This window comes from Melospiza melodia, chromosome 9, assembly GCF_035770615.1.
Source record: "Melospiza melodia melodia isolate bMelMel2 chromosome 9, bMelMel2.pri, whole genome shotgun sequence".
Classification (NCBI taxonomy): Eukaryota; Metazoa; Chordata; class Aves; order Passeriformes; family Passerellidae; genus Melospiza; species Melospiza melodia.
Genome location: NC_086202.1, coordinates 6,883,053 through 6,895,550, shown reverse-complemented (window position 1 = coordinate 6,895,550; position 12,498 = coordinate 6,883,053). Strand labels below are relative to the sequence as shown.

Sequence of the window (12,498 nt, the reverse complement as noted above, 5' to 3'; positions counted from 1 at the left end):
GCCTTTTCTAGTGTCTGACCATTCTCACCATAAATAAATTCTTCCTTATGTCCAGTCTAAGCATTCCTTGGTGCAGTTTTAAACACTCCCATGTGTTCTGTCACTGGAACCCAGAGAGAAGAGCTCAGCATCTCTCTCTCTACCTGTCCCTTCCTCAGGAGCTGTAGAGAGCAATAAAGTCACTCCTCAGCCTCCTTTTCTCTGAACCAGACAAGCCCAGAGTCCTCAGCCACCTCTCCTAGGAATATCAAAGCTAAAGTACCAAAAATACCACTTCCCATCTTGGTGCACATATTCCTGGGCTGCAATCCCATTTCTGGGATTGTGCTGGATGTGGAGATCTGTAGTTAATGCTGACAATCAGAAGCATCTGAACCACCATCTTTATGCCCAGCTCCTTTCCTGCAGCCCCAGAGGATAACCCACACAGCCTGAGAAGGGATGAGCCATACCTGACTCCTGCTGAGGAGGTTTCTCCTTCTTGCTCACGTTGGTGTTGGAGTGAGATCTCTTGCGAATCATTGACATGAGAGACCTTGGGGGGAAATGAAACTGCACATTGTCATTGTGTCCTGGGCCCCCACTGTCATTCTGTCCTGGGTCCCCCCACTGCCAGAATGAGCCTGAACATGACACACCAGCAGCCTGCTTACACCTGATTATACAGCCACTCACAAAAGACTCATTTAATGATTCTTGAATGCAGATGCACTGAATTACCCCCCCACAATGCCTCCCATCAAAATGCACCAGAGAAATTTATTTCTTTTTAACAGGCATTAGGCACAAATCAAAACACTCCAGATTTGAATATTAAAAGCCGGGGTCTCATTGTGACACATGACAAACAGAAGCTGCTCTGGCATAATAAACAGAAAGAAGAGCTGTAGATGTTGAAGTATTGTTCTCCAGAGGACACTTAAATATGGTGATCAGTATCTCCTCACCATTTCCAAGTTTGTAATCTCTTACAGTGTCAAATAATTATCCCCTCACTATATTCACAATGTATAAGTCCACACCAGCAAATGATTCATCTTCAAGAACAATACAAGCTCCTGTGCACATCTGATGTGTCAGTGAGGCCAGGCACTCCCTACTGAACATCATTCCTTACCCAGCAGTGACATCCCTGCCTAAAACGTCAAAACTCTGTCCCAGAAAAATGCAGTAGCCAGTGCCTATGTCCTAAAACAACTTCTATTCACATACACATCACAGTGCATGAGGGAATAGTCTGACTTTGCTATGACAGGGCTTAAAATTAATATTTTCACCTACTCCAAACAGTAAAGGGCACAAATTTGAACAGAAAAATCCCACAACACTCCTACACAGTTAATTCATGCTATCCATCAGTGAGAAAGGAGCAGGCAGGCCAAATGAGTTAATGGACATAAAAGAAGCAAAAGGCCAAACACAATCTGCCTGAATATGTTTAGTTTCTAAAAACAATGCAAGATGCACAAAGGGATGAATTGTCCCCAGTAATCAGATCTATTCATAAGTTTAACACAGTAGTTAACAAGACTCCTGGATGTCATTTCTATTACAGAAGGTTTCAAATTGTCATCCAAGTCCATTTATTTTTAAAACCAAGCAGACAATGTGAAGATTAGCAGTTTTTAAAATTAACTAAGTGCCTTTTAATGTTTTGTCAATTAATTTGGGTCTAATGCCTGATACATCAGCAGAGACTGGTCATCCTCTTTTATAGTCCTTTGTAGAAATCAAGCCAAATTTTGATATTTTTGCCCAAAAATGCTTGATGACTGGGTGGTGATTTTCATTTGTTATTTTTTCCTCCTTTTTAACTTATGAAAGTAATTGTGAGAACTCAATAGAGTCTGCATTTTCATCATCAGTATCTGACATGAAGGGACACACAATAATCCAACATATCCTTTGGTTCAAAGGAGTTTTCTTGGCAATAGAAAGCATTTCACAAGTCTATAATTACAGCTATCAGGTGAATAGGAAAAAAAAAATCTCCTAAATTTAGAGGAGACAGGTATCCCTCCTCCTCCAAAATCACAGTCTAGACAGTCTGCTAGGCTTGGCAAGGCAGGCACTGCTCAGAATTGGCCTGGATGTTAAGTCTGGGGGCAGGTGGGGCACTGAGCATGTCCTGCAGTAATACAGTAAATAGTAAGTATAGTAAATACAGTGGGGAGAAAATGATGCATCTGACTCCACTGGTATCAGGAGGCTAATTAATTACTTCATTATACTATATTATTTTATATTATATTACACTGAATCTGCTCAAGCACTCAACTCCACTCAGCTGAACTGCACAGAATCTTGTGACTGACTGCTGACCAACAGCCTGGACACAAAACCCCCTCACTCAGGGTAAACAATCTCCATATTGCATTCCACTTCTGCACAAACACAGGCACAGCCAATGAGATAAGATTTTTTTTTTCCTTTCTCTGAGTTTCCCTGCTGCGATTCCCACAAATCTCCTCGGGAAGTTGCGCCTTGCTTTTCTCGGGGAGGAGAAACGCGGCCACACTGCAGCTCAGGAGCCCCACACGGGTGGAGAAAGCCTTTTTTGCTTTGAACACACCGTTCCTGCCTGGATGCCAGTGATGAAGGAGCTGTCTCTGCCCTGCCCTGACTGGGAGCACTCACCGGATGGGGTTGGGAGGAGGAGGAGGAGGGAGAGGAGGCGGAGGAGGAGGTGGCGGAGGCGGAGCAGGATTTTCAGACTGCTGGATTCGCTTCTGGAGCTCATCAACTGCACGGGGGCGAAGAAACAAACCACAGTCAGCTCTCTCATCCCCTCTGCGAACCAGCTTTGAGAAAAAAACTCTACTAATTGACTAAAGAACAAACAAGAGTAAACCACACAACTGCCCAACGTCAATTTTTTGACATTTTCTACCAAGAACAAAGCACAGGATTCCCATTTGAACAGCTGCCTCCAACCTGAGTTACCACTGAAACTCTCCCTCACACAGGACTCTTCATATAAAATGACAGAGCAAGGAAAACTTGGTCCCATTTCTGCAACAGTGTACCAGAGGTTGTATTTGAGAATGAACTAACAGGAGATCAAAGAAATGGACAATTTCAACCTCCAGACCTGTCTCTGTCTTGCTGGTGGTGTGGGCTTTCTCCATAAAAATGGGTGAAATTGGGTCGTGGTAAAATGGATTTTTTTCTCTCCTGTTTTCATGTCAGACCTAAAATGCAGAAATTACTTTTCTGTGCTTGAAATGCTGTCAAATATAATTAACTGGGGATGGGCAGAAACAGAGAAAAAAAATCCAAAATTTCTTTTAGTTATAAAAATCCTTAGCAACTGTTTTGTGTGCAGTAGATTATGGGAGAAGTAAGAACATGATTTCCAAAGTGGATATGGTTCTTTGTTCTTACAATGATGGATTCAATTAAAATTGCAGCATTTTAAGCTTGCTTTTAAATTTTAAAAGGTAAAAAAAATTAAAAATCAACTGAATGACTTTAAAGTCCAGGCATAATCTTTTGTGTCTTTCACACAGACACCTATTCCCATATATTTATCCATCTGTAAGACTCAGGGCAACCTAACCACAGGATTTTTGTTCCTTTACAGAAGTTTTACAGGGTTATTCCTTCACACACATTTTGGACACAGTTGTTCTGCAGATGAAGGCAGCTGCTGTACTTTGTCTAATGAAGCAAAGCTCTGGGTCACAGCTACGCAAAAGTTTCTAGGGTCTCAAATGCAGATGTGCACCAAGCACACACACACACCTTACGCCTAAAATCAAAGTTATTACACGGTTTTACCTGAGTGCTTTAGGTCTCTAGCTTTTTCTTCTGCATGCTGACACTTCTGCTCCAGTTCTTTTTTATCTTCTTCCAGAAGTTCTAGTTGCTGTTTAAGGCGACCAATCTCCTTGTGCAGTGACTGATTCTCTAGCTGCTCTTCTAATTCTTTAATCTGCAGTTGGCAAACAAGAGCATTCATCACAATAAAAGACATTTTCTGTCCCTCCTGTTGACAAATAACCCACTAGGCACAGTTATGCCTGAAAACATCATGTTATAGTACAGGAGTGAAGCAAAAGTCCCAGAAAAATTTTGAATGAAAGCTGGAAAGATTTTTCTGAGAGATGTCAGAATTTTCTGTTATGATCCCAACTTGCTTTAACTCTTCTTTAAAATATGTATTTAGCTCCAAAGTACTTAAGCTTTACATTGTTCCCTTTTCTTTTTATAGAGTTTTTATCACATAATTAATTTCAGAACATTTCCTCATTTGAAGCACGAGAACGTTGACATTTTTGTTCTTTTACTGCTTCCACTGACAGGCTCATTATTTAAACTCCCTTGTCTCAACTCATGCAGATGCCAGTGGGGGAATTATGGAATATCTGAATCAGAGGCAGCATTCAGATGCAGAGCAGCAGCAACTTCACAGCTCCCCAGATATGTACATTTTGTTCTAGACTTCAAAGTAGCCGAAGATGCAGAGGTTTTCTATAAACTGGAAATGATTCTTCCAAAATATTCATTCAGAGCATTTGAGAATGCAGTCTTAGTATTGCTGCATTAATGAAAGAACATCTTTACCTATCCCTAGTCCTACTCTACTAACAGAGTTTTAGGAAAAGGCCTCAGGGCTAAAGCAAAGCTCATTTTCAGGCTTTCCTGGGAAGCAATGGTGATTTCTCCCAGTAAAGAGATTGATCTAGTCTAGTTTTACAGAATAAATTTGTTTATATCCTATCAGTTTATATCTTCTCACAGCACTTTGCAGATTCATCTTACACGTCCCTGCTCCAGTGTGTCTGTCTGGCTTTCCCCCATCCATTTTTTCAGCAGGAACCAAACCACTGCCCACCTCTCACCTCCTGTTCTTTCCTTATACCCCCAAGGCACCCTTTGCATTACTCAATGTCCAAAATATGCTCTTGCCATCTCTTCACTTCATGGAGCCTGACTCACTGCTTGTAACTGCACTTCACTGGCACCCAGAATAAAATACTTGCCTAAACCAGAGCCTCTTCAGGCTCAGGAGCCTCTGAGTTCTGTACTCATATCTGAACAGTGACTCAGAAGGGAATCACAACTTTCTCTGAAATTTAAGTTTTTAAACTCGAAGCTCTTACAGGGGATGTGATTTCAAGTAATTAAGACACAGCACTCCTTAAATTCAGGAGGTTTTCAAAGACTTCCAGATGAGATGAAAAGAAGTTCTGCTTTACCTTTTGCTGGTGTTGAAGCCTCTCTTCTTCTAATGTGTGGGTTAGCTTAGCATTGTCATCCAAAGCCTTCAAAAGCTGTTGATCAGGAGCAAAATTTTGCAGAAGCAACTGACTCTGCCTTTTCATCTTGTTTTGTTCAATAAACATCTGCCAAAACAAGCCCACACCCAAGAAAAACAACAGTCAGGCAAGCACAGTCTGATGCTAAAATGGCAACTGGAAAGAAAATGAGATACTAACATTGTGTTAATGTGGAAGAAATAACGAGTAAGAAGCTGAAAAGGAAGGGGAGAGGAAGTTTGAGAGCAAAATTCACAAGGGCTAAGCTCACACTGAAAGGAACCAGGTGTTTGCTCAGAACCACCCACTGCTACACCTCAATTACCCACATGTTGGCAGCATTCAGAATTTAAACACATCTCTCCATTCTGTTTCCTGGAAATGGGAACAATCTGAGCCCCATGCTGGGAGCTCTGGAAAGACTATAAGAACTCTAGATGGAAGATAAAATGTCTATGAATTCACAAGCTATCTCCTCAAACACATCTGCAAGCCTTGGCATAAAGCCACTGACTTGAGGGTGAGCTGGGTATGTGAATGATGGAAACTCATTTCTTCAGGAAACGAATTTCAGTCCATGGCTGTGTAATCAGTGTAGGCACTTGCCCTGGGAAAAGGCTTTTTAGGACAATTTCAGCCTTTTAGTTCTAATCCTTGTGTTCCTTCCCCTTCCCAAGTTATATTTTTGATCTTGCAAATGAATACATTGTGGGGGGCAGGCAAAAATCAAAAGGTCTGGAGACCTGACACTAATAAAAAAATCCCACACATCTCTAGGCTTCACTTAAGAGGTGCAGACGCTGTCAGCATATGCAGTTACCCTGACAGATCTGTTCCTCCCAGACTGTTCAGGAACTAGGAAAAAAAAAGATTGCTTCCCAAAACAAAAAATTCCTAGTGAATTTGTTCTGCACCTTGACATCTCTTTCAGGTGGATGTTTGCCCCCAGGCAACGAGGGCTTCCACTCGACAAGCTCAGCTGTGCCTGTTCTTGGAGCAGAAACAGGGACTGGGTCATGCTGAGGTTTCAGGTGAGTGTGCACAGGTCAGCAGAGCCACTTCTGGCAGCAGCACAGAGAACAGCCTGAGAATGCAGGTACTCCCTCAGACTGCAAAAACACTGTTGTAGAGCTCAGCAAAAGCAAGGACATATTTTAAGAATGAAGTATTAGAAATATAAAAGTGCTGTGACATCTTTTCAGATTCCCATTCTGTTTATTCACAAACCAGAATTACAGAAACAACACATGGTTTCTTCCCCTCTGGTGCCACTGCAGTGCTCTGTGATTTATTTAATTTAATACAATTAGATATTAAGTATGAGCTGATGCTTGTGGCAAGCATTCTTTGCACAGACACTTCAGCTGAGCCTTCCCAGCAAGCAGCTCTGTGCAGACAGACTGAGAAAATCACTGAACTTTTCCCTGCCCTGGCAGCCTGTGTGACCCTGCATGCCAGGAGGAGTCAACTGATGCAGCCCTAACACCAAAAACCTGCAGTGAACACTCCACTGGGCAAAGCTGTGCCAGGGGGGCAGGCAGCAAAGCACTGGAAGCATTTGATGGAGAGGAAATGATGAACGTGGGCGCTGGTGCTGCAATTTGTTATACAGCAAACAGGACCAAACTGCTGACAGTGCAAAGTCAAATGTGCACTGGACATCAGCTCTCTGTCCCCACCAGTCAAACCAATTTATGCTTATGTTATCCTTTACTAGTAGGGCTGGGGCAAAAACAATTCAAGGGCAAGAGAATTTCAGAATCAAAGCTACCCACAACAATCCATAAAGGTTTGCCTTTGTACTGCAACTGATTTAACACTTGGGAGTATTCTTAAAAGAAACAGCATCTTTGAACCTTATACTTGAGAAAGGCCTCTAAATCACTGCAAAACAACTCAATACTGTCTCTGAGTTTTCTGTGTTCCTGTCAAGTCACTCACAGAAGTTATCTACCCCTGACAGAAAACAACCTCTCTCCAGAAGCCAACTTCAGCAAACATCAGTTTACACACTTTCAAAGCAAAGCAAACCTGGATTTTTATTTTTTTTAATATGAAAAATACTTCAAGGTGATCAATTCCAGATTTTTATTCACCGAGTTTCTGCCACTAAATCCAACCAGAGTTGTTCCAGCCTGAGGGAGCAGAAAGCTGCCAAAACAAGAAGAAATCAAGTAGAGCAACTTGATTTCTTCAACTTGAGCAGATACTTCACCAAGTGTAGAAAATTCATATTCACTTTGTTTCATGTTCTTCTGCAACAGAATGATAAAAATCCTTTTGAAGACCTGGATGAAAACTTTTTCATTCAGAAGCTTTCACATCAAGTCCTGCATTTTCAATTAGCTTTATAAACTGCTTTAGTGATATTGCAAATATTTTCCTGCTCACAAATACGAAAGCATCTTCAACATCACAGAAGAATAATTTTGATTATAAGGTAATGCTGCAATCAGACACATGGGAACCAAATTCTCACGGGGAGTCCCATCCATCTCAGAAGTCACTTACATAATTTCAACAACAAGTGTCAGCATATTCTAAGTGGAAGGGACAAAACCAGACAGGACAGTTATGTCAACCAAACTAGTGGTACTGATTCCAAGTTTTTGAGAGGCTGCACTGTTTGACATAGGACAAAAAAGACCCTTGCAAATTAATTTTAACTTAAAATTTTAAAAAATCAATTCCTGCTTTAGCAGGGTAGAAACCTGCTGTCTGCACAACCCTGAATATTAATTAAAGTGACTGCTGAAAGGGCAAAACAGCTACTAACAAGATTATTTGGACTAGGTGGAATTTAACCAATTGATGGATTAGTTCCGACTTTGCCACCTGCTAGACAATTATCTGCAGAGCATCCCAATCAATGCTGGAAACACAAGTCAATGGTGCAGGAATCTGCTGAAAACCACACGTGCAGCTGAAGGCAGACCACAAAGAAAAACAATTTGGTTACACCTATCAGTCTCATTTTTAAAATCACCCATTGTTGTGCAAACCAGCTATGCATCTTCCTCTCCCTGAGTTTACAAAGAGAAGCTGCAAAGTACAGGAAATCTGGGAGCTGGCCACTTTCTATCAGCAGAGTTTTCACAAGAGCTGGGGAGGTGGAAGGAAGGGGGTGAAAATAAAGGAAGGTTTTCCCTCAGCCTCAGTGAGGCCACAGCTCATGCTCAGCCCCTTACCCGACAGAGCGTTCACTGCAGCTGGTTTTTGTTTTTACAGCAGGGCTGAAAAAGGAATTCTTCCTCATTAAAAACGTTAGAAGGCAACTCTGTTAGTGTCAAATCCCTGGGAACACCAAGCCTTGTTCAAGCAAGGTTCAGGATAAAACTGGATACTTTCCAACCAACCCTTCTCCCAGGGGCAAAACTATGACAAAGGGAATTCTTTAATATCCATGTGAGGCTGCACTTCCATCTAAGCATCCTTTGGGTATTTGAGCAATAACCTTTTTGTCTTAGTTACAGTTTAAGGGAGAAAAATGTCCTAATACAGCAGGTGTTGTTCCAATAAGGTAATCAATGGTTGCATAAACTAAAATAAAAATCAGTGGCATGATGTCCATTATAAATAGAGTAAAAAAAGGTAAGTAGTAAGGCGGAGTCAAACTTGGGAGAGTCAAACAGAAGAGAAGATCACTCAGCTGAGCAGCTGGTCATTTCTTCAATCCTTAGCAGCACTGCTCCATCCCCTCCACAACCCAGTGAGTCACAGAGGGGTAACCCATCCACATCTGTCACAGTTTACAGGAGCTGATGCCTTTTGCATTATGTGTACCCCAAAGCCCCACAGCTCGTGTTCACACCTCAGCTAAGTCCCAAGAGAGGTAGGTTCTAGGTATTTGTATCTCCCCAAAGAAGAGGCTGTTTGAAGGATTTTATCTGATGGGGAGGACAGAGTGATCATGTCTAATTATGGCTTGACAGGGCACTAAGTGGCACTAAAATTAGGATTAAAATATAACTCTAGGTATAGTTTTTAGTTCAATGGCTAATCAGGAAAAAAACCAAAAAAACTCCTTTAGAGGAGTCAAAGTCTGATCTAGCTGTATTAAGTGAGCAGTGTGACCATGAGACAGCCAAGAGTCACTCATAGATGATTCATAATATTTCTGACCAATAAAGATAAAATCCAGTTGATTTTAGTCACCTGGCTAATTGCCAGACAGCTTCTGAAGGGACTGTTTAAAGAGCTACAAGCTGCAGCAATAGTAAGTTTTTTGGCTTAAAAGAAGAGATCTAATTCATTCAGAATGGGAGAATTGGAGTAGATGAGTTAAGCCTATTTTCTGTCCATCATTTGCTTCTCAGCACAGAGGTGCTTGGAGCATGTACTTTGGAGTGTGAGCAGACTGTACTCCCATCAACAATGTGACTTCCTTAAAAACAGAGCATTATTTATAAACTTATAATAATCATTATTTATTTTACCAGCCTTCTCTGTACAAAAGGGTTTCTCAAACTACAGCACTCATTCTTCACTTATGAGGCATAACTGCACAAAACACAGGGGAAATATAATCTCTATTGTTATTTATTTCTTAATTTCCTGCAGTTTTCTTTTTGTTATGGTAGAAGCATAGTGATACACTCAATAATGCTCACAGCCTTACAGCATTTAGACACCATCTAACAGATTCACAAGCAGATCATACACCACATGAAAAAGGAGGAAACATCTTCACTTTTTTTCCCCCCACAAACTAATTGCCTGAACAAAAAGAGATGGGGGGAAAAGAGACCAAAGATTTTCCTGGAGCATACATCTGTTACCATTCCCCAAGCCTCTTCCTGGGAAAAAGCTTGATGAAACAAATTAGCATTACATCATGCTTCAAAAGTGGTAACATCCAAGCTCAGGAGAATTCATGTACTAACTACTTATGTCTCTTTAATTATTAAATCCAGTTCAGTCAGCTGGACTGCAAATTAATTATCTCTAGATACCAGTTGCAGTTGAACTATGTCTGGGTAAAGCACAGAGAGTGGTACTGGCAAGCACAGAGTTGCTTCTCCAGCGCTGTTTTTGCAGTATCCACTCACAGATGTAATATGTTAATGCAAAAGTCCTCACAAATTAACCCAAAATGTCACAAATGCAACTCAGGAAGAGGTCTTTGGGAGCTCATGTCATCAAGATAACCAAACCCATTGCATTCACTCTTCTGAGTAGTGCAGACACCTGCTAAGATGACAATGATTTTCCCCGAGTTGACAGCCACCTTTTATCCTTCAATATGGGAAGATTCAGTCCCAGAGTAAGTAAAGTCAGCTGTGCACTGGCCCAGGTATGGGATACAGGTATTTTTAGGAAAACAGGTTAAATACACACATTTTGTTGTGCAGTAGTTACTTAAAAGCACAAACAGCTGCAGGATGGTGAAGGCATTGAGGAGGGAAAGTCAATGAAAAAATGAACGATGCACATTAGAGATTCACTGAATTGTTTTAATTCATCTGGATCATATTTCCTCTGAATGCAGCCTTTCAACTTCTTAACTGCAAACTGTTTTACAGGTTACCATAAACACTTGGGAAACCTTTCTTTTCTTTCTCCAGTTGTGTATTTTGAGCAAAAACCCTGTGTGAGCCTCAGAAGTGAAAGGAACCCCAACAAACTGCTCAGCAGTTTCACACTTCATTTCTATTTGTCCAAAACACAGAGGGCAGGGAAAAATCAGCTCAATGTCATCTCTGAGAGCACACTGCTCCTTCTCCATGAGGTTCCCAGAGCAGTTCAGGTGCAGGGATTATCTCTCCACCAGCATACACTAATAATAAACTGTTCACTTCTGCTGGTTTTGGCTGGAAGAGTTAATTTTTGTCACAGTAGCTGGTGTGGGGCTGTGTTTTGGATTTGATAACAGAAAGATATTTTCATTATTGCATGGAGTCGAGGCCTTTTCTGCTCCTCGCCCCACAGTGCGTGGGCTGGGGGGGCACAGGGACGGGACAGAGCCAGGACAGCTGAGCCCAAATGCCCACAGGGACAGGTGCCACGTGGCACCACGCTCTGCATCTGAAGCTGGGGGAAGAAGAAGGAAGAGGGGGACACTCAGAGTGATGGTGTCTGCCTTCCCCTGTGGCTGTTGTACCTAAGGGAGCCTGGCTTTCCTGGAGAAGGCTGAGCACCTGTCTGCCCATAGGAAGCAGTGCATGAATTTCTTGTTTTGCTTTGCTTTTGGGTGCAGCAGCTTTAGCTTTACTTAGGACACTGTCTTTATCACAACTCATGAGTTATCTCATTTTTAACTTCCAATTTGCTCCCCCATCCTGCTGGGGGAAGGTGAGCAAGCAGCTGTGTGGGGCTGAGTGGCCAAACTGGTCTTCAACCCCAAAATCACTTTACAAAATATTGTTGCAGGGCAGGATGTGTGTTTAATAAACAACTTATGCAAGATTATTTTGTTAAACTCATGAGATTTTTGCATGTCTAAGAGTTTCAATTTGCTTCTCACACGGTGTTCCTGTGCTTTTGGCCTGCTTTGGCTGCATGTACTGTATTTTGCTCATCTTTGTGGGAGAGTGCTTTTCAGGGCTACCTCTATATTATTGCAATGGCCTTCAAGATACTCTCTGCCTTCCTTTGTTTTCTTATAAACTGCTTCACAAACAGTGAGAGATCTTCAAGTGTCTCTTAAAACCTGACACTAGAATTCTGGTTAAGCTTGCCAAGATTCCTGTGTTAACAACCCTGTTTTATTCAGGTAGGTACAGATTTTTCCATGCCTCCGCCCCTTACACACTCTATTTATTTAGTTCTTTTATGCAGATTCCTGTACCTTTCACAATGGATTGTGACTCACTTCAAAACCTCTCTCCTTTTCCTTCCCCCTCTCCACACCACGGCTGACAATATTTACTCAGTTTCTTTAGAACCTCTAAAGAACATGAATTCTAATGTTTGAAGTTGGATCACTTTTGATTAATTAAATATATATTATGGTGGTGCCAGCAGCATGACTATAATTAAAGCTGTATTGGGCTTTTTTTTTCTTAATTTTAATCAAAAGCTCTGATTTTCAAGTGTTGCCTCACTCCTATATGTGCCTGCTCCCTCCATGTCTCTGCTCTCCCCCATCTGTGCTGGCTTCTGCACACAGCTCACCTGCCCTTCCCTGTCACACCTGCACTCCCCAGTGCTCCTGTTGTGGGAACAGAATCCTCCTCACCTGCCACAAGGGCAGGAGGCCAAGGGCACCCCTTTGAAAAGCAGCCACAATGCAAAGAGA

At 41.8% G+C, this 12,498-nt stretch overlaps 1 protein-coding gene across 2 annotated transcripts in view; it reads right to left on the bottom strand.

Annotated features, from left to right (window-relative positions):
- The window catches only part of SHTN1 (shootin 1), a 55,767-nt gene that overhangs the window by 16,406 nt on the left and 26,863 nt on the right, over positions 1–12,498 (bottom strand). For both annotated transcript variants that reach the window (XM_063163129.1, XM_063163131.1), the window contains exons 9-12: positions 5,202–5,348; positions 3,781–3,934; positions 2,638–2,743; positions 453–535 (exon numbers count right to left, since the gene is read on the bottom strand). In XM_063163129.1, the coding sequence (XP_063019199.1) occupies positions 453–535; positions 2,638–2,743; positions 3,781–3,934; positions 5,202–5,348 (490 nt within the window). The remainder of the gene's footprint in view (positions 1–452; positions 536–2,637; positions 2,744–3,780; positions 3,935–5,201; positions 5,349–12,498) is intronic.